The following is a 23,910-nucleotide window of genomic DNA, read 5'->3' as shown; positions in this document are numbered from 1 at the left end:
CCTTTCCTCCGAAACGGGGAAGGCAACAGCAGAGTGAGGCCCCCATACCACAAAAAAAAAAAAAAAAAAAAAAAAAAAAAAATCTCGGTAATGAGACATACACTTGGGGCTTTGAAAAGCTCTGACATATTCCTAGGAATCTAGAAGGCCACATATGTGTGCAGGGCTGTAGACATCCCCAGGAAAGACCTAAGAAGCCTAATCTGTCACCTCTGGCTGACTTTGAGGCTCTATGCAAGCAAGAAGTGAAGGCTAAGGCAGCAATGCAAACTGCTGAAGCACTGAAGGTGAGCCCCAACCCCACACAGAGACACTTAGCGAAGTGGAAGACTCATTGATTTAAGGTGTTTAAGGAACTCTCTGTCTAGTTATTAGCTGATCATTAAGCTAACTGAATGAAAACTTCAGGGGCTGCACACAACAAAAAAATGCAGACATTAAAGAATTAGTCCAGGAAAGTCACTAAACAAACAAATATCAACAACAAAAATGAAACAACAACAAACCCTGGGGATATGGGCAGGGGGAAGGGAATCTGATTTCCAGACTTGCTACATTATTTAAATTGTCCAGTTTTCAACAAAGATATTATAAGATGTGAAATGAAACAGGAAATTATGGAAACATACATAAGACAGATATAAAACAAATAGCAAAATAGCAGGTGTAAATCCTCTTATTGGTAATTACAACAAATGTAAATGGGCTAAGCATTCCAATCAAAAGGCAGAGACAGGAAGAATGGATTAAAAAATAAACATGATCCAATTGTATGTTATCTACAAGATACATAAATACTTTAGATTCAAAGACACAAATATATTGAATGTAAAAGGATAGACAAATATATCCAATGAAAATAGTACCCTAAAGAAAACTGGTGTGGCTATGTTAACATCAAACAATATAGACTTTAACAAAAATTGTTAATAGAGATTAAAAAGAACATTTTATAGTGATAAAGGAGTCAGTTGGTATGGAAGCCATAATTATAAACATAAATGCACTTAAAAGAGAGCCTCAAAATACAGGAAGCAAAACCTAACAAAACTGAAAGGAAAAACAGACAATTCAACAATGACAGTTGGAGACTTTAATGTACCATTTTCAATAATGTATAGAACAACTAAATAGAAGATCAGCAAGGAAAAAGAAATCTTGAATGGGACTTCCCTGGTGGTCCAGTGGTTAAGAATCTGCCTTCCAATGCAGGGGATGTGAGTTCAATCCCTGGTCAGGGAACTAAGATCTCACATGCCAAGGGGCAACTAAGCCCGCGGGCTCTAGAGCCCGTGCACCACAACTAGAAAGCCTGCGCACCACAACTACTGAGCCCGTGTGCTCTGGAGCCCACGTGCCACAACTAGAGAGCCTGTGTGCTGCAACTACTGAGCCCACACGCTCTAGAGCCCGTGCATCGCAACTATAGAGAAGTCCGCATGCCGCAATGAAAGATCCTGCATGCTGCAACTAAGATCCTGCGTGCCACAACTAAGATCTGACGTAGCCAAAGAAATAAATAAATATTTAAAAAGAAATCTGGAACAATACTATATACTAACTAGACCTAACTGACATCTATACAACACTCCATCCAACAATAGCAGAATACACACATTCTTCTCAAATGCACATGGAAGGACATGTGCATTCTCTTCTTTAGGGTAGACCATTTTAGGCCATAAAGAAAGCCTCAGTAAATTTAAAAGAACTGAAATCACACACAGCATGCTCTCCAACCATCATGAAAGGGAGTTAGAAATCAATAAGGAAAGAAGGAATCAAGAAGGAAATTTAGGAAATTTTTTTAAAATGTGGAATTAAACAGTACACTCCCAAATAACCAATGCATCAAAGAAGAAACTACAAGGAAATTAGGAACAGCTTTGACATGAATAAAAGGGAAAACATATCAAATCAAAACTTAAGGGATGAAGCTAAAGATTATAGCTGTAGTGCCTATATTAAAAAGAAGAAAGATCCCAAATCAATAACCTACATTACACCTTAAGAAACTAGAAAAAGAACAAACTAAAGTAAGCAGAAGGAAGGGAATAATAAAAATTAGAGCAGAAATAAATGAAACAGAGAAGAGGAAAACAGAGGAGAAAATGAAACCAAAAGTTGGTTCTCCGAAAAGATAACAAAATTGACAAACTTTTAGCTAGTCTGACCAAGAAAAAAAAGGAGAGAAGACTCAAATTACTAAAATTAAGGATAGGACTTCCCTGGTGGCGCAGTGGTTAAGAATCCACCTGCCAATGCAGGGGACATGGGTTCGAGCCCTGGTCCGGGAAGATCCTACATGCCACGGAGCAACTAAGCCTGTGCACCACAACTACTGAACCTGCACTCTAGAGCCCGCAAACCACAACTACTGAGCCCACATGCTGTAATTACTGAAGCCCACACGCCTAGAGCCCGTGCTCTGCAACAAAGAGAAGCCACTGCAATGAGAAGCCTGTGCACCACAATGAAGAGTAGCCCCTGCTCGCCACAACTAGAGAAAGCCTGCTTGCAGCAATGAAGACCCAATGCAGCCAATAAATAAATTAATGAAAAATAAATAATTAATAAATAAATAAAAATTAGGGATGAAAGAAGGGATATCATTACTAATGTTACAGAACTAGAAAGGTTTATAAGGGACTACTATGGACCAAATGCATGCCAACAAATTATATAATCTAGATGAAATGGACAAATTCTTAGAAAGATACAAACTACTAAAATTCATTTAAAGAAGAAACAGAAAATCTGAGTAGACCTATCATAAATGAAGAGATCAAATTAATAATTGAAAAGCTTCACACAAAGAAAAGCACAGGACCAGATGGCTTCACTGGTGAATTCTACCAAATGTTTAAGTTAGAATTAATACCAATACTTGTCTTTTTAATTATATCCACTTTGAAAGTGAAGCAGTATCTTACTGTGGTTTTGATCTGCATTTCCCTAATGACTAATGATGCTGAACATCTTTTCAACTGTGTACTGAGTATTTACATATCTTCTTTCGGGACATGTCTATTAAAATCCTTTGCTCATTATTAAATTGGGTTGTCTTTTTATTGTTGAGTTGTAAGAGTTCTTTATATAACAGATACAAGTCCTTTATTAGATTCATGCTTTGCCAATATTTTCTTTCATTCTGTGGGTTGTCTTTAACTTTCTTGATGGTGTCCTTTGAAATATAAAAGTTTTTAATTTTGGTAAAGTCTAACTTATCTATTTTATCTTTTGTTGTTCCTACTTTTGGTGTCAAATCTCAGAAACCACAGCTAAACCCAAGGATTTAAAGATATACTCCTATGTTTCCTTCTAAGAGTTTTACAGTTTAGCTTTTACAAATAGGTCTACGACCCCTTCTGAGTTAATTTTTTATATGGTGTGAAGTAGGGGTTCAATTTCATTCTTCTGCATGTAGATACCAAGTTGTCCCAGCACAATTTGTTGAAAAGACTCTTCTTTCCTCATTGAAACTGTCTTGGCACCATTATTGAATATCAATTGACTGTAAATATAAAGGTTTATTTCTGGACTCTCAATCCAATTCCATTGATTTATCTATCTAACTTTAGGCCAGTACCAATCTTGATTACTGTTATTTTGTTGTAAGTTTTGAAACTGGGAAGTGTGAATCCTCCAATTTTGTTTTCTTTTTCAAGACCATTTGGCTATTCTGAGTTCCTCACATTTCCATATGAATTATGGATCAGATTATCACTCTCTGCAAAAAGACAGCTGGAACATTGATAGGTCTTGTCAAGCCTGTTTCATGAGCAATCTACAAATCATCTGTTGAGTTCATGAGAAAGGGAAGAGTCCTGGTTTGCTGACAACCAGTGTGGCCCAGAGTAGCCTCTCATAGAGGCACATGGTCACAGGGCTGCTATCAGTCAGGGAGAACTTGCCAATGTTACTGGGGTCTGGATCTATGGGAATATTGCTGGCTTTCAGCTTCTGGAAGCCATGCAGTCAGCTGTAAAGTGAGGCTGGTACATCGTATACTCTTGGCAACACTGGCCACTTGCACTCACCCTCTGGCAGGGGAAAGACTCCTGGGCAGTCTTAGTTGCATGCTTCCTTTCCCGGGTGAAAGGTCAAGGTTTTTCTGCCTACCTTGAGCTCATCTTTGCTCTGGAAGTTGTCCAGGAGGTGCTGGTAATGGGTGTCACACATCTGGCGGAGCAATGAGAGAAGGCAGGACACATACTCGCCCTGGGGACCAACCCAAAAAACACTTAGCAAAGCCAATGACAAGAGCTGTGTTCCCCCAATCCACAGAGGGCAAGGAGAGAAGGAAGGGTCTGAGATGGCCCCAATGATCATGAAAGGGAAGGTGACAACTCTGGCCCTGAAAATGAATTTTCTTTTCAGCTAAGGGGGGCCTGAGGGGTTGGGAGTTTTAATAAGACCTCTGCAGCATGGGGCTTATTGAAAAACCTTAACCTATAACAAAGAAGTACTGCCAAGTAAGGCAGATATTCTAGCTTTTTTCCTAGGAAAGTTTTGGCTTCATTGTCCTTTGTCATTATATGTTGCCAGGGTACCATACTGAAGTCTGGAGGGGCTACTGGGAACAGGGCTCTCAGCCTTCTCTGGACAGAATCTGGACTCTGCCTATCCTGCTGGGCTGGAGAAGCCCTTCTACAAGGATCTCCTTGGGGACCTCCCAGAGCTTACATGTGATTACTGGACCAGGCAGATGGAACATAGTAGGTCAACATAACTCTCTGGAAAGCAGAAGAGTCAAAACTGACCTTTATGAGAAGATGAGCTAATGGCTTTAAGTAAAAATTTAAAGATTAAAAAATGAGTCTTTAAAATTTCTTCAAGTTCCAACTGGAGTACATGGATGAAAACCCCACCTTAAGGACTCCAAAGACTCATCTCATGGAAATTTTTGGCACGGGGCAGCTGAGCATGGCTTCCTCTTACAAGGTTGCCTCCTTAGAAGGGATGGAGGAAAAATTACTTCATTTGGGCAGTTTTCAAATGTTTTTAAACTCATGGGAATTTGACAACAGTTTTTTAGTCTCTCAGATCCTTTTTAGACTCATGAAATTATTATACATACATGTATTTAAAATACATACAGGTACATGAACCTCAGTTTTACCTGAAAAAATGGACATAAGCCATAATTTATAGATTTGTTGTGAGGATCAGATGCATTAATGTACATAAAGCATTTAAGTAAACAGTTCACTACATAAAGCCGTGCTCAATAAATTGTTGCTATCATCTTCATTAAATCCATATAAAATAAATCACTTCTTTAGTATTGCTAATGAGTTAATATTTGTAGAGTGCATAAAGTAGGATCTGGCCCACAGCCAGCACTGTGTCATTGCTGGTTAGAAGGATGGGCTGCCAGGACATGCCAGGGTGCATATGTTTTTACCTACAGTGAGGGTGTCCTGAATAGGGGCTCTTAAGAGAGCAGATATTCCTTCCAAGCCCAATGCTCCAGAACTCATGTCTGCTCTTTGCTCTCCCTAACATGCTGGAGCTTGGCTTGCTCCCATAGAAGGTTTTCTACAAAGGGATCATTGTAGTCTTCCACCTGCCAACTAGAAGATTCCAAGCAATCTGTTTATCATGTTCCAACATCAGGGCTAAGAAGTCCACTCTGTATAGGGGTGGGGGTTCTGGGGGGTGTCTCTTTGCCACACCTGAGAAGCTTTCCCAGTCTGCTTCTCTTCTAATTCCATCATAGGATAGCATTGTTCAGTAATGCCAGTCCAATTCTACCTCATCACATTTTTCCTGATGCTAGACATTTAGATACAAACACTATGGACAAAAGCGACTAATTTGTAGGTACAAGCAAATTGTGAGAAAATAACTGTCATGCACGTCATTTACAAGAGCCTGCTCCTAAAAGGAATAGTCTGTATTTTTCACCTTCAACCTCTTACTATGTCTCTGCTTTATTCCACATTATAGAAAATGACTTGGCTCAAATGCAAAGGCCAATGGAGGTAGTGTGCAGGAAAACAGGACAGGAAGCATCACTGGATCTGCCCCTAAGTAGACTCCTGTGAGTATGAACCTAGAGCCTTCAGAGTGGAGATGGAGTCCGACTTGAGAAGGAAAAAGGGCAGCATGCTGACAACCAGGCAGGAAGGGAAGCTGCGATGAAGGTGGTGTGATGGTGAGATGAGGTTTGGTGTGGAGGAACCCCAGGTTAGAAAAGAAAGCAAGAAAACCTGAATGTTAGTTACTAACAGTGATCTCCGCTGTGCACTGCGGGCACCGCTGCCCTCTTACCGCCTCCTGAGCGTGCGATTTGCTCATGATGGTGAGCAGAGTCTGTAAGAGCACGTCCAAGAGGCTCTCCACCATCATTTCTACCTCCTCCATGACATCTGCCTCCTGGAGCGAGCAGCGAGAGAGCACACCGTTAGTGCCAGACCTGCTGACGTGCAGCTGGCAGTACTTACTAAGTCAGCCACATCAGGAGTGGTCTTCTGACTTAATTCTCAACACTGAGCTCCTGGCCTCACTGGTATGCAGTGTCAAGGAACCTGGAACAATGGCTCTGAAAGGAGGTGAGGCACACCTGCCACTGTTGCGCTGGTTTGGTGGCTGGGGCCTTACCCTAACGCAGCACCACCCTGACACCCACAGTTCTGAACCTCAGACAAATACATTAATTTCAATATACAGGGCAGAAGTGAAGGTTCTAAGTTAAATGTTTTCTTTGATTTTCCTACAGAAGTCAGGAGGAAGCACAGCACTGATGACTAACATTTTGAGAAAATGGTAAAGAATTCACACCACGGGGTGTGGTGGCAGCACCTTTCCTATTGCTAATGCACACAGAAGCATCTCAGTCTTTCTGAGAACCATTTTCTCCTTGAGTGACCTCAATTTTTGCCAGGCCTGACTGCTGCCCAGATATGCCACTTCTAGCTCCTTGGCATTCTTGCTCACGTTCCCTGGTCCACCAGAAGGACTCTGGTCTCAGTGCGTCTCTTTCAGGCAGCCTCACGAAAACAACGGAGCACGCCTCCTCACTAAGGGCTGCTTCCCAGTCACCAGGTTCTGAATTTAGGCAAAGTCTGTGCTATCTTTTTATAGACCTCTCACATGCAATCTCAAACCCTATAACTTGATTTTCATTATCTCACAAAGAGATTCCCATTGCCTCTTCTCCAGTCTCTTTATATTATTACTGGTCCAAATGTCCATCCATCCATCAACCCACCATTTAGTAAGTATTTACCATGTGCCAGTCACTGTTTGAGAACTGAGTATACAGAAGTGAACAAGAAAGGTAATATCTCTGCTTTCATGGAGCTGAAATTTCACCCACCCTCCATCCATTCAATATAGTTACACTGAGCCCCATTCCATGTGAAAAATTTGAGCAGCTCTTGGGACCAAAGTCTTCTTTCTCATTTGCTGAACTGTTCATAACACTCTTAAAACCTGTGACGGCTCTTTGAGTAGTTGTAAGCGACTAATTGCACTTGACTCTCTAGCCCCACAAACACAACCAGATCATCTCCTTCAGGTTTTTACCTGTTCCCATTCCTCTGCCATTCCTCCCCTACCCTTTCTTTACCCCTTCAATTTCTCTCTTTCCTTTAGCAGTAAGCCTCCCATCCCAAGTCTGACCCTGGGTTACCAGTACACCTTATGTGCCTGGTGTTGCTTCTCTGAGGCCTGATGGGAAAGAGAGCTGCCAGGCATTGCCTGGAGCCAAGATCAAACAAAAGGGCCACTACAACCATCACAGTCACTCTGCCAAGCTGGGCCCCACCACCAGATGGTACTTTAAGTCTGGATACCAGAGCCCCCTATTGAGTCCTTGTATCCTGTTCAAACCAAGCACACTCTTTGTTTTCAGCACCTCTCCTGCTCTATCTTCCTGGATAATCTAACCTCGTATGTTCCTATCACTTGGCTACTGGCATTCATTTTAAATGCACTTGAAATTTTATTCTCCAAAAACCTTATCTCAACTTAATAAGATGGCATAATTAAAACTCATTCTTGTTTTAAATTTCTTTATATTTTCCTATAGTTTCCAAATTTTCTATAAGAAATATGCATTTCTTCCATTATCATAAATTTATAAAATAAATATAATTAAAATAAATTCCTACCCTTATTCATGCCTGATACATGTTTTCCCTCCTTTCCTACCTCCCTTCCCTCCTACCACAGATCTCTTCTAAAAAATAAAAAGAAAGAAGATAGAAAATAGGCAAAAGCACTACTAGTTGAAACCTGACCCCTAAAGTACGATTCTACCATCCCATGAGGCTCAGAACTCTTGTGGACAACATTTATCTCTTGTACACACACCCTGGTCTCATCTGGCATGGTATAGGAATGCCATATGGGTGGAATCAAGCTGCCAGGAAGCTGCCAGAAAAGTCTGAATGAGCAAGCTGCCTCTCAGCCTGGGCCTGCCTCCTTGTGCTTGTGCCTGAGTATCCTTAGAACACTCCCAGGAATACAGAAGTAATACCTTTTGACAGAAATAGAGCATGCACAGGATTGGGCTTTTTGGTACTAGAGATAACTATGTTTCTGGGTGTATTTATGGCGGTACAATTTTTTAACATAGCAAGACTGTTGTGTTGAGAAGCCTGCTGGGCACACACAGGGAGGCCTCCATTCACTTGGGCAGCCCCATCACTGATGAAAGCTTCTCTGACTGGGAAGTGTACAGAGTGATCTTTGTTGGTCTGCCTCTGGCTACAGTAACACAAGAGAGGGACAGAGCTTTGGGTGGGGAGTGGAGTGGGTCTAGGGCCACTACCAGAGAGCTGGTCTTGACGATGGAGAAGATGCTGCCAAGAATCCCTGAGCAGATTAGCAGCTCTTTCTGCTGCCTCAGGTGAAGGTGAATGTGATGGAGAACCACAGGAAGCAGGATGCGGCGGGATTCTGAGAGAGAAAACACAAAGGTGAAGAAGCCCTTCAGAGGAGAACCAGCTACCTTTGGAAGCAAGTGGCAATGTGGGAGGCAGCTGGTCTCAAAGTAGGTGGGGCTGAGACTGGAGCCAAGCTGGAAATCACCCCCTTCCCTTATGTGGGCCTAACAGCCCACTTCCTGGACATTTTAAGACATTGCACAGCATTATCCTTCTATCTCTCTTTCCTTCTTTCTCATTTCAGGCCTAAATATCTAGGGCATGTTATTCAGGATAATGTTAGGAGACTGCTTCCAAATGAAATCTCTTTACTGACTAGACTCCAAATTAAAAGCACAGATTACAGTGAAAACCCCATTTAAATAACACAGTTCTATGAACTACACTGATTTTTTTTTTAATAAATATATTTATTTTTGGCTGTGTTGGGTCTTCGTCGCTGCATACGGGCTTTCTCTAGTTGCAACGAGCAGGGTCTACTCTTCATTGTGGTGCACGGGCTTCTCATTGCGGTGGCTTCTCTCGTTGCAGAGCATGGGCTCTAGGCACACAGGCTTCAGTAGCTGTGGCACGTGGGCTCAGTAGTTGTGGCTGGCAGGCTCTAGAGCGCAGGCTCAGTAGTTGTGGTGCACGGACTTAGTTGCTCTGTGGCATGTGGGATCTTCCCGGACCAGGGCTCGAACCCATGTCCCCTGCATTGGCGGGCAGATTCTTAACCACTGCATCACCAGGGAAGCCCTGAACTACTCTGATTGAACTTGCAGACTTGGTATGGATTATAAATGGCTCCTCTTCACAATGCCCTGGATGGCAGCCTGGCACTTCCACCCCCGTAAGTCACGCACTTTGCGTCAGCCATCAGGCCTGCCTCCTTTTCCCCTCAAGCTTGTGGGATGCTACATGTATCCACAGCAATGAAAGGAATAGAAGCAGGACTTTTATCTTGTCATAAACCTGCGATAATCAGCTAAACCTCATTGTCAATCCTACTGCATACATTAAAATGTTTTTCTTTTCTTTTCTCTTCAATGTTACCTGAATAATATTTTCATCAGAGGGCGACTATATTTAGAACTCCGAATTCAAGAAGGCTAAATCCTAAATCAAGCTCTTTTATTAATTCACTCTAAGATTTTAGGCAGGTTGACTCCTCCTGTGGGCTTAATTTCCCCCGTCTATGACTTCACAGGTGTGGTGAGAAGGTGAAATACAAGTGTGAACATGTTTCTGGTATCTTGCACTCCAATGTGATCAATGATTGTGTGATAAAAGTACCACCATACCCGGCCAGCATGATTCAGTCAGACTACCAGTAACACAAACAAGCCAAGACATTTGGGATTTATTATTCATATTTGACCATAATTAAGTATTCCAGATGAAATTCAGAATGAAAATCTTTCTCAGAAAAAGACAAACTCATGACATACAAGAGGTTTTGGGGACTGCCGTGTCAAATACTTAGAATATGTTCAAATAAAATGGAATGACAGCTATTCTATGTTTAAAAGGATGCTTGGATAAAAGAGAAGTTCATACTGTATTTTGTAGACCAAAATACCAACAGAGCAAGATTTGTAACAACCAACAGCTGCCTGCAGACAAAATAGTAGTTTGTTATTGGAACCTGCTGATGAAGAAACCAAACTGATATGCTCTGAGAATATGTGTTGGTTAATGACACCACTGGTAAAAGTCTTCTTGCTTCAGGGAAGATGCTTCAACTCAGGCATTCAATGAAAGTGAGATGCAAGTGAAAATTTGGTGGTGGCTTATTATCTCAATATCCAATTACATAGTTCCAGCCATATAAGAACAATTTTTCTTAAGTGATTATGGGAAGCAGCAAGTACATGCAAAAGCATTAGAAATAATGCTTTGTCAATGAGGGCAGTCTGCTGTCCGCCTTCCCATATATTCAGAAAGCATCTGCTTTAAGCAGTGCTCAAAGCTTAAGTGTATGCAGTGGCTTCAGTGAAAGTATGTCCAAGCCATTGATTTTATCTTCAGTCCAGGAACTGATGAAAAGTGTTTACCATAAAAAGTTATAGGTGGAGAAAATCTGAATTTCTTGGTGGCAGCTTTACCATCAGCAATACTTTACGCAGGTAGAATTAAGTTAGAGAGAGTATTTATTTAGTACTGCAAATGTGTGTAGCTCTGGGCTGATAAATTATTGTTCTTATACTTTAAAACTCAAACTTAAAAAATTTTACTACCAACAAATTCTAATTATAAAAATTCTATTAATAATTGCTTTACTAGCATTTCAGATTTATTCCTGTGCCCTAGAAATATATTCCACAATAGTGATATTCTGCTTAAAGGATCAGGCTCACATTGATCTTAACATCTGACTATTGAGTATTTGATCACATTCAATGTGGTTTCAGGTATGAATCCGGGGGTTCCTTCTGAAAGACAGTCTGGCCTGCTGACGGTATTTGTTAGGCTGTCCTGACCTCTTTTGGAGTGTGGAGGGCTCCCTCTCCATCACTTTGTCTAATCTTTAGAAGCTCCTTCAGAGAGAGGAAAAGGAATCTATCTGACTGGTGAGGAAAGGAACCAAGAAAGTATAGTGGGTCCTCAGGGCCCCCCTTTCAGGGTCTCTTTTATTTCCTTGACTTATCCTATCCCCGTGGGCTAGACCTTTCTCTCTTGTTCCCCCTCCTTTCCTTCTGCTTTTTCATCCTGCTGGGGCTATGGCAGGCCCCATTCTTGGCAGCCGGCTAGACTTGTGGGCCTGGAGGCAGGCCACCCCATGTGGGTCCATAGGAATAAACTGTGAGTAAGGCAGTAGGCCTAGGTTCTGGCTGCATTCTCTAACAGAGTTTACCAAAAACTCTGCATTTGAAGGGCCACTGGCGTCTTGCATGATGGCTGATGAAACTGATCCTTTGCTTCCCACTTGGCCAACACCTTGATAAGGAAGAAAGATGAGTGTGACTCTCATCCCAACTTGATTTACCTGAGAAAGAAAACAGGCGGCTATCCACAGTTCTGGCAATGGACTGCAGCTTGACCACATCCATTGACTGCCCAATGTGCACAGTGCTGGGCATGCTCCCCAGAGTGCCTCTCACAAACTCTGCTACCTCCTGCACAGTGAACATTTGCAGCAGCTCATCAAAGATCGTTGGGAAGGAATTGAGAAGTGCAGCCTGCAGAAGCAAGTGAAACTCTGGTTAGCTCAGAGTTAGCTATGCATCTATCTTGCATGCTTAGACAATGATACATGGTGGTGAGAGGTTGAGAAGTCACTGCAGCACCCTTGCCTCGAATGGGCTCCTCCCTGGCCTTGGACTCCACCCATCCCTGCAGCACTCTTAGGGCATGGATCAGGAAGAAACAAAAAGGAAACCAAAACAAGAGAATTTACTGGGGCCCAGGCCGCTTGAAGCTTTCAGAACTTGCCAAGGCATTTGCTGGCAAGAGAAGGGAATATATACAGAAATTAACTCTAGGGCTTAACATCCATAGCTGTTTTTGCTCATAAAATGGATTTAAATTTTTTGTCTGTCTCTATGATCAAGCTCTTGACTTTCCAGTTTCAGTCCCAAATTCAAGCCAGGAAGCTCTCAAAGAACGTAGGCAAAGATAACTGAGCACCATCAAGCAGCACTAGGTGAACTCCATTCACAGTCCTGCAGCCAGCAATCCAGCTCTGAAAACTGCACCATTTCCCCAGAATAGTGTCATTTATTTGAAACCATGAAATCTAAAGACTTTGTAAATTATTTCCTTCACGTGTGATGCCTGGCAGTTTCAAGTGTAAATCCAAAAGGATGGAGAATGTGTGGATTTAGTCAGCCATGAACTCTTGAGGACTGCTGATAATGTTGGCATAGAGTTCAGAGACCTAGATGGCCTGGACAAGTGGAGTACGTGTGTGTTTGGAGAATTCTCTCCTAGGATCTTAGCTCTGGCAGACCCATACGGTAACCTCTTGAGAACTGATTCTCAAGATTCTCTTGAGAATCTGAGCCTTTGGGAGGCAGAATAGTTTAGGAGAAAGAGAATGGGTTTTGGAATTGGACAGACATGAGTTTAAATCCCAGCGTTACCACTTATCTGCCACATAACCTTGGGTGAGTTACTACCTAATCCTCACTTTTCTCATCTATAAAATGGGGATGATGCTATTACTTATCTCCTCATATTGGTATGAGGAAAAAGTTTAGGTGCATAAAATTAATTTCCAGTAGATTGCCTGGCACACAATAGGCCTTCAATAAATGCTGGCTCTTGTTCATTTCTCTTGTCTAAATGGAAGCAGCATGAAGGAGGCTCTTCTTACTTCTCAGTCCTCTTACACTCTTAAGCCAAGATTTACACAGGGAAATGGAGTGTCACCTTGAGACGAGGTGAGAGTGCGCTCTTCCTAAGTGACAGTTTGGGGGGCAGGGTGGGGAGCTGTTTTTCCTGATTGCTTCAACAGGCAGTAAGACACTGGCCTAGAGTGAGTGAAAATTTATGACCTGAGGAAATGGGTCTGTCATACTGCAGTCTATGTTCAGGCCAGGACCAAGGACTGAACTTTTATGAATTCTATCTGTAGATTTATAACTCCCTGGGATATCAAGGAGATCATTTTGCAGTAATTAGAACCAGCACAAAAACTATCATCATAAGCAACTAGATTCAAAAGACAAAGGCAGGTATTTCGTTTTTTTTCCTTTCCTTTTGGCTGCGCTGTGTGGCTTGCAGGATCTTAGTTCCCCAACCAGGGACTGAACCTGGGGCCACGGCAGTGAAAGTACCGAGTCTCAACCACTGGACTGCTAGGGAATTCCCAGAAAAGCAGGTATTTCATAATCAACAACAAACAGTAGCTGATTTGCTCTCTTAAATGGTGAAATTTCCTATACTTATGGCATCGGAACAGAAGGACACTTGCACCATAACATCTCCTAGTGGTCAGAATCAAAGACATAAAGTCTGACTGAATAGCATACTTGCTGAAAGTTCTGAAACTGTGAAACATGAGCCTGGCACCAAAGAAGCAGGTCTGATTCTGACTCAGGTCTAAGATAAAACTACATCTAAGCTATTTATCCTGATGTGATAGGAACATGCCATTGAGTACAGGGCATTGCTGAGTTCTCAGAAAGTGTATCTGGCTTGCTCTGCTAGCTCCCCATATCTCCACAGGCTAAGGGAGGAGTAGGTGTCCTGGGCCCTGGTTGGCAGGAACAGATAGGCTGGGGGAGAGGAAGGAAGGAGAAAGATGACTGGCTTGGGGTGTGCAGGAGGGGAGACCATGGAAGGAGACTTTCTTATAGAGATACCTGGTGACCTTGATGTATTCCACTCTTTTATAGAGGCTATCCCCCAGTTGCTCACCTGTTCTCTGGGCCAAGGGGCTTATGGGCAACTGGCATCAAGGGGCAAAATAGAAGCAAGTGGAAAACAAAAAAAGCAGACTATTCTAATCTTAAACGAGATATTTAAACATACGTTTGCGCTGACAGACCTGGCAGTGACTAAATGAATGGACATGAGAAAGGCTGTCTGGTCTTTGCTCATAGGTTTTGATGTAATAATTGGCTTCAAAAAAATCAAAGAAGTGAAATCCATTAGATAAAATTCTGACATTTATTTATAAGCAAAAATAACCCCTTTGTGACTGGGGTAATGAACAATATCCGTGATCCCTTCTAGGGTAAGGTTTCATGTAAAAGGTAACTGATTAGCTGGCCAGACATTTTTAATATAAGGAAGCAGCTTCCTTCCCACACTGGTATTTCTAATAGAATCTAATCCTAATTCTTAGCCAAAGTTTTCTAGTTATTTCTGCTGTTTTTCAACCTATTTCATTCTTAACTGCTAGGATGGACCAATACTAACCTGAGGTTTTGAAAATTAATACAGTGGCTAGGAAATAAAATTCTCTATACATTCTGAATATCCTCTATAAATAAGATGTTCATATTAAACAACTAATAGCATGGTAGCTAAATAAATTTGGTCTAAAGAGGGCAAAGTTGTGCTTCTTCTCCACCATAACGCCACTGGGCTGTCTTATATTTGGAAGCTGGGGCATAGCTGGCTTTGAAGTAAAAGCAGCATTTTATTCTATTAGGTATTTCCTTATAACTCATCCCTTACCCAAAACATAGGAGCTTGGCAGGGCTTCTTTGACTCTGGAAGACAGAGGACAAAGAAGCCACCTGCTAAGACAGACAAGAATCCAGCAGCAAAACTTTCCTGTAGCTCACAGACCTGAGTGAAAAGGAGTGTTTCTGAGTTTCTGCTGTCCAAACTGAGCACAAACCGGATGGACTGGAAAAGTTCTTGGATGCTGGACCGGAATTGCTCCTCTTCCATCCCACAGGTGGCACGTGAGTAGAGGATCCTTGACTGCACGATAAACTTGAAAAGGTACTCCAAGGCCTGGAGGTATAGGAGAAAAAGGGATAGAGAGGTGTTAAAGATGTCCAGAAACTAACATATGAGGGAATGAAGGGTGGAGTACCATAAAATTATACACCAAAATTGGGTGGTGGACAATTCCAACTATGGAGACAAGCAGTTTAATTTTTAAAAAATTTTTATTGGAGTTGATTTACAATGTTGTGTTAGTTTCTGCTGTACAGCAAAGTGAATCAGTTATACATATACATATACATAGACATATATCCACTCTGTTTTAGATTCTTTTCCTGTATAGGTCATTACAGAGTATTCAGTAGAATTCCCTGTGCTATATAGCAGGTTATTATTAATCTACTTTATATTTAGTAGTGAAGCACTTTAATTTTTAAACCTTTTCTCAAAACTCCAATGGTCACTGAGCAGCAACTGTCTATGTACTGAGAGAATCATCAAATTATTTCATGTGGTTATGGAAGTGTATAACCACAGACTATTATGGAAGCAGTTGAATTCAAGACCATATAGGATCAAAAGAAAATTAAATTTCTCTCATTTTTCTCAGGTCTGGAAATAAAAGGCTACAAAGGCAATGATATAAGAACCTCTCTTAAATTTATTCCAAGAAGGAAGAGTCCTTTAAAGAGTCTTCTGCATCTTCAAGAAACAGCTGGCCCCTGACACAGTGGCAGCCTTCTAGCCAGGGGTCAAGTCTGAAGAACTTGCCCCTAGTTGCACAGGAGCTGGTGGCCCTAACCCACCCATTTTCCATCCTCTTCCAGACCAGGACACCTGTCATCAATAGTTCATGAACAATACAGAAGACAAAGCTCCCATAACATGTTTTGGGAGCAGAATCTGATTCTGAGTAGTCCCTGCAGCTTGGCCCATGCTTATGAGCTGAATAATTCTCTTTTAAGAGAATTCATGATCCAAGACTATACTTTCTCATCAAAGAAAGGCTAACGATTTCCCAGACACTGGAAAGGCAGAGACATTGAAAACTGAGGAGAAACTTATCCAAGGATGAAATATGGAGCTCAGTTACTTGAACTATAAAACAGGAAACAATTCCCAAGCTACTTTCATGATCTATTCATCTGTCAGGTTTAGCAAAGCAAAACTTTTTTGGGTGTGTGTGTGTGTGTGTGTGTGTGTGTGTGTGTTTATGTGTCCCACACTGAACTCAGTTGGCACTGGAAAACTGCTAGTTCAGAAAAATGTGTGTTCCAAGGCCTGCACCAGAGGATTCTGTAGAATAAGTTACAGTGTTTGGCCTCATCTCCATAAATGCTACAGTCTCTGTTTCAGTAGCCTTGTAATGCCTGGTCTACAAATAACCTGGAAATTTAATGCCTGGTCTTTAAAGAACCTGGAAAGTCTCTGCTAAATTTAAAAAGGAAAGTGTTTTCTTTTTTTTTTTTCAGTTTGAAACAACTACCACAAGAGATGTACTGAGTGGCTTAAAACATCCACTAGTTTCAGAGTGAGAGGGAGAACCAGACAGCAAAGTCGCTTGCACTTCCTGGGTATGAGAGATCAGTTCCTCCATTAAGTCCTAAAATATAAAACACTTTGCAGAGGAGTACAAGGCTGTTGTCAAAGACAGCCTGTGAAAACCTGGATGAGGGTAAGGAAAACAAGCTCACTTCCAGTCATCCATCATTACCTGACTTCCCCTTTCCCTACTCCTCTTGATTTTTACCATCAGCACCCGCTGATGGCCAGGACCAGGTGAAGTTGGCCACCTGTGACAGATGCAACTGGGTAAAGAGAGGAGAGAAGAAGAGTGGGATAAAAGGTGAGGGTGGAGCCTATGGAAGTTGTTTGAAGTTTACAGGTGTTCCCAACCCTGTGTGGAGACAATGGAACACTTAACTACGGCTGAAGCAGCCTCTCTGTCTTTTTCTACTTAAGTTAATAAACCTGAAAGGAAAAGAGATCCTAAAAGTTATTACAACCTTTCTGTCACTAAGGAGATCATTGTGCTTTCTCTTTCCTGACTCCCTGGTTAAGAACCTGATACAGCTCAGCAGTGAAAAGTATGCTGCCTTTTTGGAACGCCCTGCCAAAAGCCATCCTCAGACCCACCAAGGATACCCCCTCGTAAATCATTCACACAGGAATAATGTAACCAAGTAAGAAAACAAAAGACTTTATTTTCATCTTCTTTAGTGGCATAACTTTGGAAGGTCATGACTCTGAAAGGGAAAGGAAGAGATGATGTATAAGTAGCAAGGTGTATTGAATCAAGAGAAATAAAGAAGAGGAGGTTTCCTGGTCCACAGATTATGATACCGGAATAAGAAATGCCAGGTCAGAAGCATATGCATTCTGTGAATGAGGATGAAATTAGGATCAGATAGAGACTTACACATTTGGTCAAGAGGACTTGTAAACTGAAATTTGATGAAGAAGTGGAAATGGCCTGATAAAACCATTGGGCTAGATGCATTAGTATCAGATGCCACTCAAATACATTTGAAATGGTAAGAACAAGTATGAAAGTACCCCCAGAAAAGTGCTCCCCCACAATGGAACTCTTCCTTTTCCCCACCCAAACCTGATATTCTCCAGGAATTTTGTACCTCCATAGGTGACCCTGCCGTCTACCCAGCTCATCTAGCCAGACCCCTGGAACCAGCCTCAGGTCTTCCTTTCTGCCACCTCTCACATTCAACCTAACATTTGAAAGCTTCTGCTTTGGTCACATCAGCCACTAATGGTTGCTTGAAAACTCCAGCTCTTTCTCATCCAGGCTTTTAAACATGCTGTTTCCTCAGTCTGAAATGTGTGTCCCCCAGTTCTTAACACTGATTTCAGCTCAGGCCACCTCATCAGAGAAGCTTTCCCTAAACTCTTGATCTGAAGTAAACCCTCCTCTCCAGCCATTCCATCCCAAGATCCTGTTTATTTCCCTCATAGCATCATCAATTTTCTTTTCTCACTTACTTTGTGTATTTATCTGTTTGACATGTTTATTATCTTTCTTTTCCCCACTTGAATGGAAGTGCTATGAAGGCCTAGCCTTTCTACTTGGGCTCCTGCTGAATCCCCAGTGGTTAACACAGTGTCTGACATATGGCAGGTATCAAGCAATACTGACTGAATGAATGGTTGAATGAATGACTCTTAGGGGAAAACGTCTGAGATAGCATCTCCAGTAACCTTAAGCAATTAATTTATGAACTCACATAGAATCTTTTGCATTTAACTCAACTTGTATCCCCTCAAATACTATGCAGGGCACTTCACAGGCACTGGGGTTCAGAGAAGAACAGAACCCAGTGCTTGCCCTCACATTACACTCAGAATCCTGCTCTACACTTGTGTTTGAGCATGATTCCTCTTAGGACACAGGGGATGTGTTCTTCAAGGGGAGAGGTCAGTCTTACTCTTTGCATCTTAGCACCCATGACATGCTGATTGCTCAGCTGACATGTATTGCGTGAAGACAGACAGAAGTGAGACTTGTGGCCTTAGATTTTTACAGAATGTGCAGAGAAGAGGCAGGGAAAATATGGATTTATGATTTGATTTTGCCTCTTTAATCTGATGATGCTTGGGGGAACATCTGTTTTACCTGTTACCACGTGGACAAGAATAACAAAATCATAGGCCCAGAAGTACTTAGAGCAGATGATGGGATATTAAAAGAGGACAGAGAGAAAGCAGAACTACTTTGCTGCCATTCTTCTTTTATTACTAACTAGAAAGGATGGGAAAGGCATGGTTAAAAAGCAACTAAAAAAAGAGAGTAACTCAAGAACAAGAAAAGACAGGGACAAAAAAGAAAGCAAGCAAGCATGAACTTGCTTTAAACGAGTTCTCAGAGGATACGACAGTTTTCTTCAAATAGCTACATGGAGAACTGTTGAACAAAAGAGGGATCAACATTCTCATAGGCTGTTCTCTACAGTAGAAGCAGTAGCCATGAAAAGAAGTTACCAGAAAGTATAGTTAACTAACAACGAGGACAGTCCCCTGTAAAGTGGAGCTGTTCAGCAATGCAAAGGGCTGCCTGGTCACGGTTTTTAGATTATCTTCTTCTCAACACGTCTGCATACAGTGCATTCACTCAGCTCTTTTTACTTAAAACAGTTATAAAAAACAATGTTTAGTAACTACTGAAGAAGGGAAAAGTATTGGAAGATCTTATTTCTAATCAATGTTGCCACCAACACTGGCTTAGAAGGAGATATGATATTTTAGTCAGTGGAAGCAAAGACTGACATTGTTGGTAAAAACCAGGCAGGGAGGATGGCTCAGAGCCACATGCACATCATCCCTCCCTCCTGTTTTAAGATAAAATTATGAGGAATAGAGACCTTTTAGGGCAAAATCAAAGTGAGGAAAGGGCAGTTATGTGGATCAAGGCAGTCATTCCTGAAAGCAGAGCAGTGTACTGGCTGTCTACACTTGTCCTGCACACTACTCCATTGAGGCTACTTGCAAAGTTCTGCAGGGGTGGGCCCTTTTTGTACAGCAAGCTCAGTACATTACCCTCATGGCTTCCTGAATGTGGTCCTGCCGAATCAGTTCTGCTGAGCAGTCCATGTACCACTTCAAACAGCGGATTAGCTCCCTAGGAAAAAGAACAGTTTCAGAAACCCCACTTTAATCCAAAAGCAATGCAGCCTAAAATATTTGCAGTCCTGAATTAGCCATATAGGAAATAATATACTGCTAATGAGTTAGAATGGAGTGATGGATCCAATACAGCTGTGGAATCTTTAGATCATCCAAGACCAGACAACACTCCCTGTCCAAAAAGAGTTGCCACATATCAATCAGCACTTATAATCATTCTTTCCCACTTTCCCTGACACACATTTTTTCTGATTACAAGAAAGTTTTCCCGAAGTCTGGGACTGGATGTGTGTTTTGTTTTGTTTTGTTTAAAACTGCTAAGTCTCCGGAACATACAACAGACTCTGAATAAAGGTGTGTAGTCCGGTGTGCCCCTCCTTGCCATCCCAGTGATCTTATTTCCTTAGGACCAAGTCATCTGAGTGGAATGGGATTACAGGGTCAGAAGGCCTTCACGTTTACATGGCAAAAGAGTACACAGGGCAAGAGTGCAGGCCCTCGTCAGATAACGATTCGCATCTTAGGCCTATCAGTTTCTAGCTTTGCATCCTTGGGCAAGTTATTTGGGTCCTCTGTCCTCATTCTTTTCATTTAAAATATAGAGGAAACAACAGTACATCACAAACTGTGAATTCTAATGAGATGACACATGTAAAAATATATAGCACAGTGCTTGCTCTCCAAAGTGACATCAAAGTGTCAGAGTTCCAGTGATTCCACAGCCTCAGAACCCTTCGGTTTTGTTTTGTAAACTTGTGCTGGGACTACCCTGGTGGCGCAGTGGATAAGACTCTGCGCTCCCAATGCAGGGCCCAGGTTCGATCCCTGGTCAGGGAACTAGATCCCATGTGCATGCCACAACTAAGGAGTCTACGTGCCGCAACGAAGGAGCCCACCTGCTGCAACTAAGACCTGGTGCAACCAAATAAATAAATAAATATTTTTTAAAAAAACTTGTGCTCATTCCACAGAATAATACGGTGACTTTAAAAATTACTTTAATGGTTTTAGATAAGCTGTGTTTCCCATGTTTATTATTCATATTATCTCTTTTATTGACTTTTTCTTTTCTTTGATATTTATTTGTCAGTACTATATTTAGCTATTCACATGTTTCTCACTGAAAAAGCAAGACATATTTTTAGCAGCTCTGCCATCATTTCTTAGAAGGAAAAGTATGACAACTATGTAATAAACTCTAGTTTAAAACATCAGCAGAAAGCTAACATCTAACATCATACTCAATGGTAAAAGACTGAAATGTGTTCCTCTAAGATCAGAAACAAGGCAAGGATGCCTGCTTTTGCCACTTCTATTCAACGTATTAGTAGTGAAAGAGCAATTGGGCAAGAAAAAGCAATAAAAGGCATCCAAATTGGAAAGGAAGAAGTAAAATTATCTTTGTTTGTAGCTAACATGATCTTGTATGTAGAAAAATCTAAACAATGCACAAAAAACCCTGTTAGAACTAATAAATGAATTCAGCAACACTGAAACAAAATCAACGTATATAAATCATTTGCTTTTCTATATACTAACAATGAACAATCAAAGAAGAAAATTAAGAAAACAATCCATTTACAGTAGCATGAAAAAAGAATAAAATACTTAGGAATAAAGTTAACCAAGGGGGTGAAAGACTTATACTTTGAAAACAAAATGTTGCTGGAAAAAAAAAGAAAGAAATTAAAGAAGTTAATAATAAACGGAAAGACATCCACATTCATGGATTGGGAGACTTAATTTGGTTAAGATGTCAACACTATCCAAAGTGATCTACAAATTCAATGCAATCTCTATCAAAATCCCAATGAAGTTTTTTGCAGAAATAGAAAAATCCATCCTAAAGTTCATATGGAATCTCTAGGGACCCCAAACAGCCAAAACAATCTTGAAAAAGAAGAACAAAGGTAGAGGACGCACACTTCCTGATTTCAAACGTCCTACAAAGCTACAAAGAGTAACTTTAACTTTGATTATAAAGACTAGTCAAAACAGGGTGGTACTGGCATAAAGACAGATACATACATCAATAGAATAAAACAGCCCAGAAATAAACCCTCATGTATACGGTCAAATGATTTTCATCATTAAATGGGAAAAGGATATTCTTTTTCTATAAATTGTATTGGGAAAACTAAATATCCACACACAAAAGAATAAAATTGGGGGCTTCCCTGGTGGCGCAGTGGTTGAGAGTCCACCTGCTGATGCAGGGGACACAGGTTCCTGCTCCGGTCTGGGAAAGATCCCACATGCTGCGGAGCGGCTAGGCCCGTGAGCCATGGCCACTGAGCCTGCGCATCCGGAGCTTGTGCTCCACAACGGGAGAGGCCACAACAGTGAGAGGCCTGCGTACCACAAAAAAAAAAAAAAAAAAAAAAAAAAGAATAAAATTGGACTCTTATGTTGCACAATAAACAAAAATTAATTCAAAATTAATCAAATACCTAAATGTAAGAGCTAAAACTATAAAACTCTTATACAAAAACATAGGAGAAAAGTTTCACAACATTGGATTAAGCAATCATTTATTGGATAAGACATCAAAACATACGCAATGAAAGAAAAATTAGATAAATTAAACTATATCAAAATTGAAGACTTCTGTGCATCAAAAGACACAATCAACAGATTGAAAAGGCAATGGGAGAAAATATTTGCAAATCATATTCCTGAAAATGGGTTAATATCCAGAATTACAGCTCAGCAACAAACAACCAAACAACCTGTTCAAAAATAGGCAAAGGACTTATAGATTTTTCTCCAAAGAAGATATATAAATGGTCAATAAGCACACGAAGAGATGCTCAACATCACTAATCATTAGATAAATGCAAATCAAAACCACAAGATACCATCTCATGCTCATTAGAAAGGCTACTATAAAAAAATACGAAAAACCAGAAAGTAACAAGTATTGGCGAGAATGTGGAGATATTGGAACACTTGTGCATTATTGGTGGGAAAGTAAAATGGTGCAGCTGCTGTGGAAAATAGTATGGTGGTTCCTCAAAAAATTAAAAATAGGATTATCATATGATCTACCCATTCCATTTCTGGGTATATACCCAAAAGACTTGAAAGCAGGGTCTCTAAGAGATATTTGTATGCCCACGTTCATAGTAGCATTATTCACGATAGCTGAAAGGTGGATAAACATAGCCAAGTATTCATCAACAGATGAATGGATAAACAAAATGTGGTATATACATACAGTGGAACACTATTTAGAATAAAAGGAAGGAAATTCTGACACATGCTATGACATAGATCAACACTGAGGACATTATGGTAAATGAAATAAGCCAGTCACAAGGAGACAAATATTGTATGATTCAATATATATGAGGTCCTAGATTAGCAAATCCATAGACAAAATGTATAATGGTGATTACGCGAGGGCTGGGTGGTGGTGGGGGGAATGGGAAGTTATTGGTTAATGGGTACAGAGCTTCAGTTTTGCAAGATGAAAACAGTTCTGGAAATGAATTGTCGTGATGGTTGTACAAAAATGTAGATATACTTAATGCCACTGAGCTGTACACTTAAACATGGTTAAGGGACTTCCCTGGTGGCCCAGTGGTTAAGAATCCGCCTGCCAATGTAGGGGACACGGATTCGATCCCTGGTCTGGGAAGATCCCACATGCCGCAGAGCAACTAAGCCTGAGTGCCACAACTACTGAGCCTATGTGGCTAGAGCCTGTGCTTCACAACAAGAGAAGCCACCGCAATGAGAAGCCCGCACACCGCCACGGAGAGTAGCCCCCGCTCGCCACAACTACAGAAAGCCTACGTGCAGCAATGAAGACCCAATGCAACCAAAAATAAATAAATAAATAAAGTTGATTCTTTAAAAAAAAAAAGAGAGGTTACCCTTATTAAAAAAAAATTGGTGGGGCTTCCCTGGTGGCGCAGTGGTTGCGCGTCCGCCTGCCGATGCAGGGGAACCGGGTTCGCGTCCCGGTCTGGGAGGATCCCACATGCCGCGGAGCGGCTGGGCCCGTGAGCCATGGCCGCTGAGTCTGTGCGTCTGGAGCCTGTGCTCC

General features: G+C 41.3%; 1 protein-coding gene across 1 annotated transcript in view; it reads right to left on the bottom strand.

Annotated features, from left to right (window-relative positions):
- DOCK3 (dedicator of cytokinesis 3) overlaps positions 1-23,910 on the bottom strand; it is a 463,183-nt gene that overhangs the window by 57,098 nt on the left and 382,175 nt on the right. Inside the window, exons 23-27 of the mRNA XM_028479808.2 lie at positions 19,773-19,854; positions 15,120-15,290; positions 11,866-12,058; positions 8,783-8,910; positions 4,123-4,221 (exon numbers count right to left, since the gene is read on the bottom strand). Of these exons, the coding sequence (XP_028335609.1) occupies positions 4,123-4,221; positions 8,783-8,910; positions 11,866-12,058; positions 15,120-15,290; positions 19,773-19,854 (673 nt within the window). The remainder of the gene's footprint in view (positions 1-4,122; positions 4,222-8,782; positions 8,911-11,865; positions 12,059-15,119; positions 15,291-19,772; positions 19,855-23,910) is intronic.

Source organism: Physeter macrocephalus, chromosome 18, assembly GCF_002837175.3.
Source record: "Physeter macrocephalus isolate SW-GA chromosome 18, ASM283717v5, whole genome shotgun sequence".
Classification (NCBI taxonomy): Eukaryota; Metazoa; Chordata; class Mammalia; order Artiodactyla; family Physeteridae; genus Physeter; species Physeter macrocephalus.
Note: the sequence above shows the minus strand (reverse complement) of the source record. Positions and strands in the feature narration are given on the sequence as shown.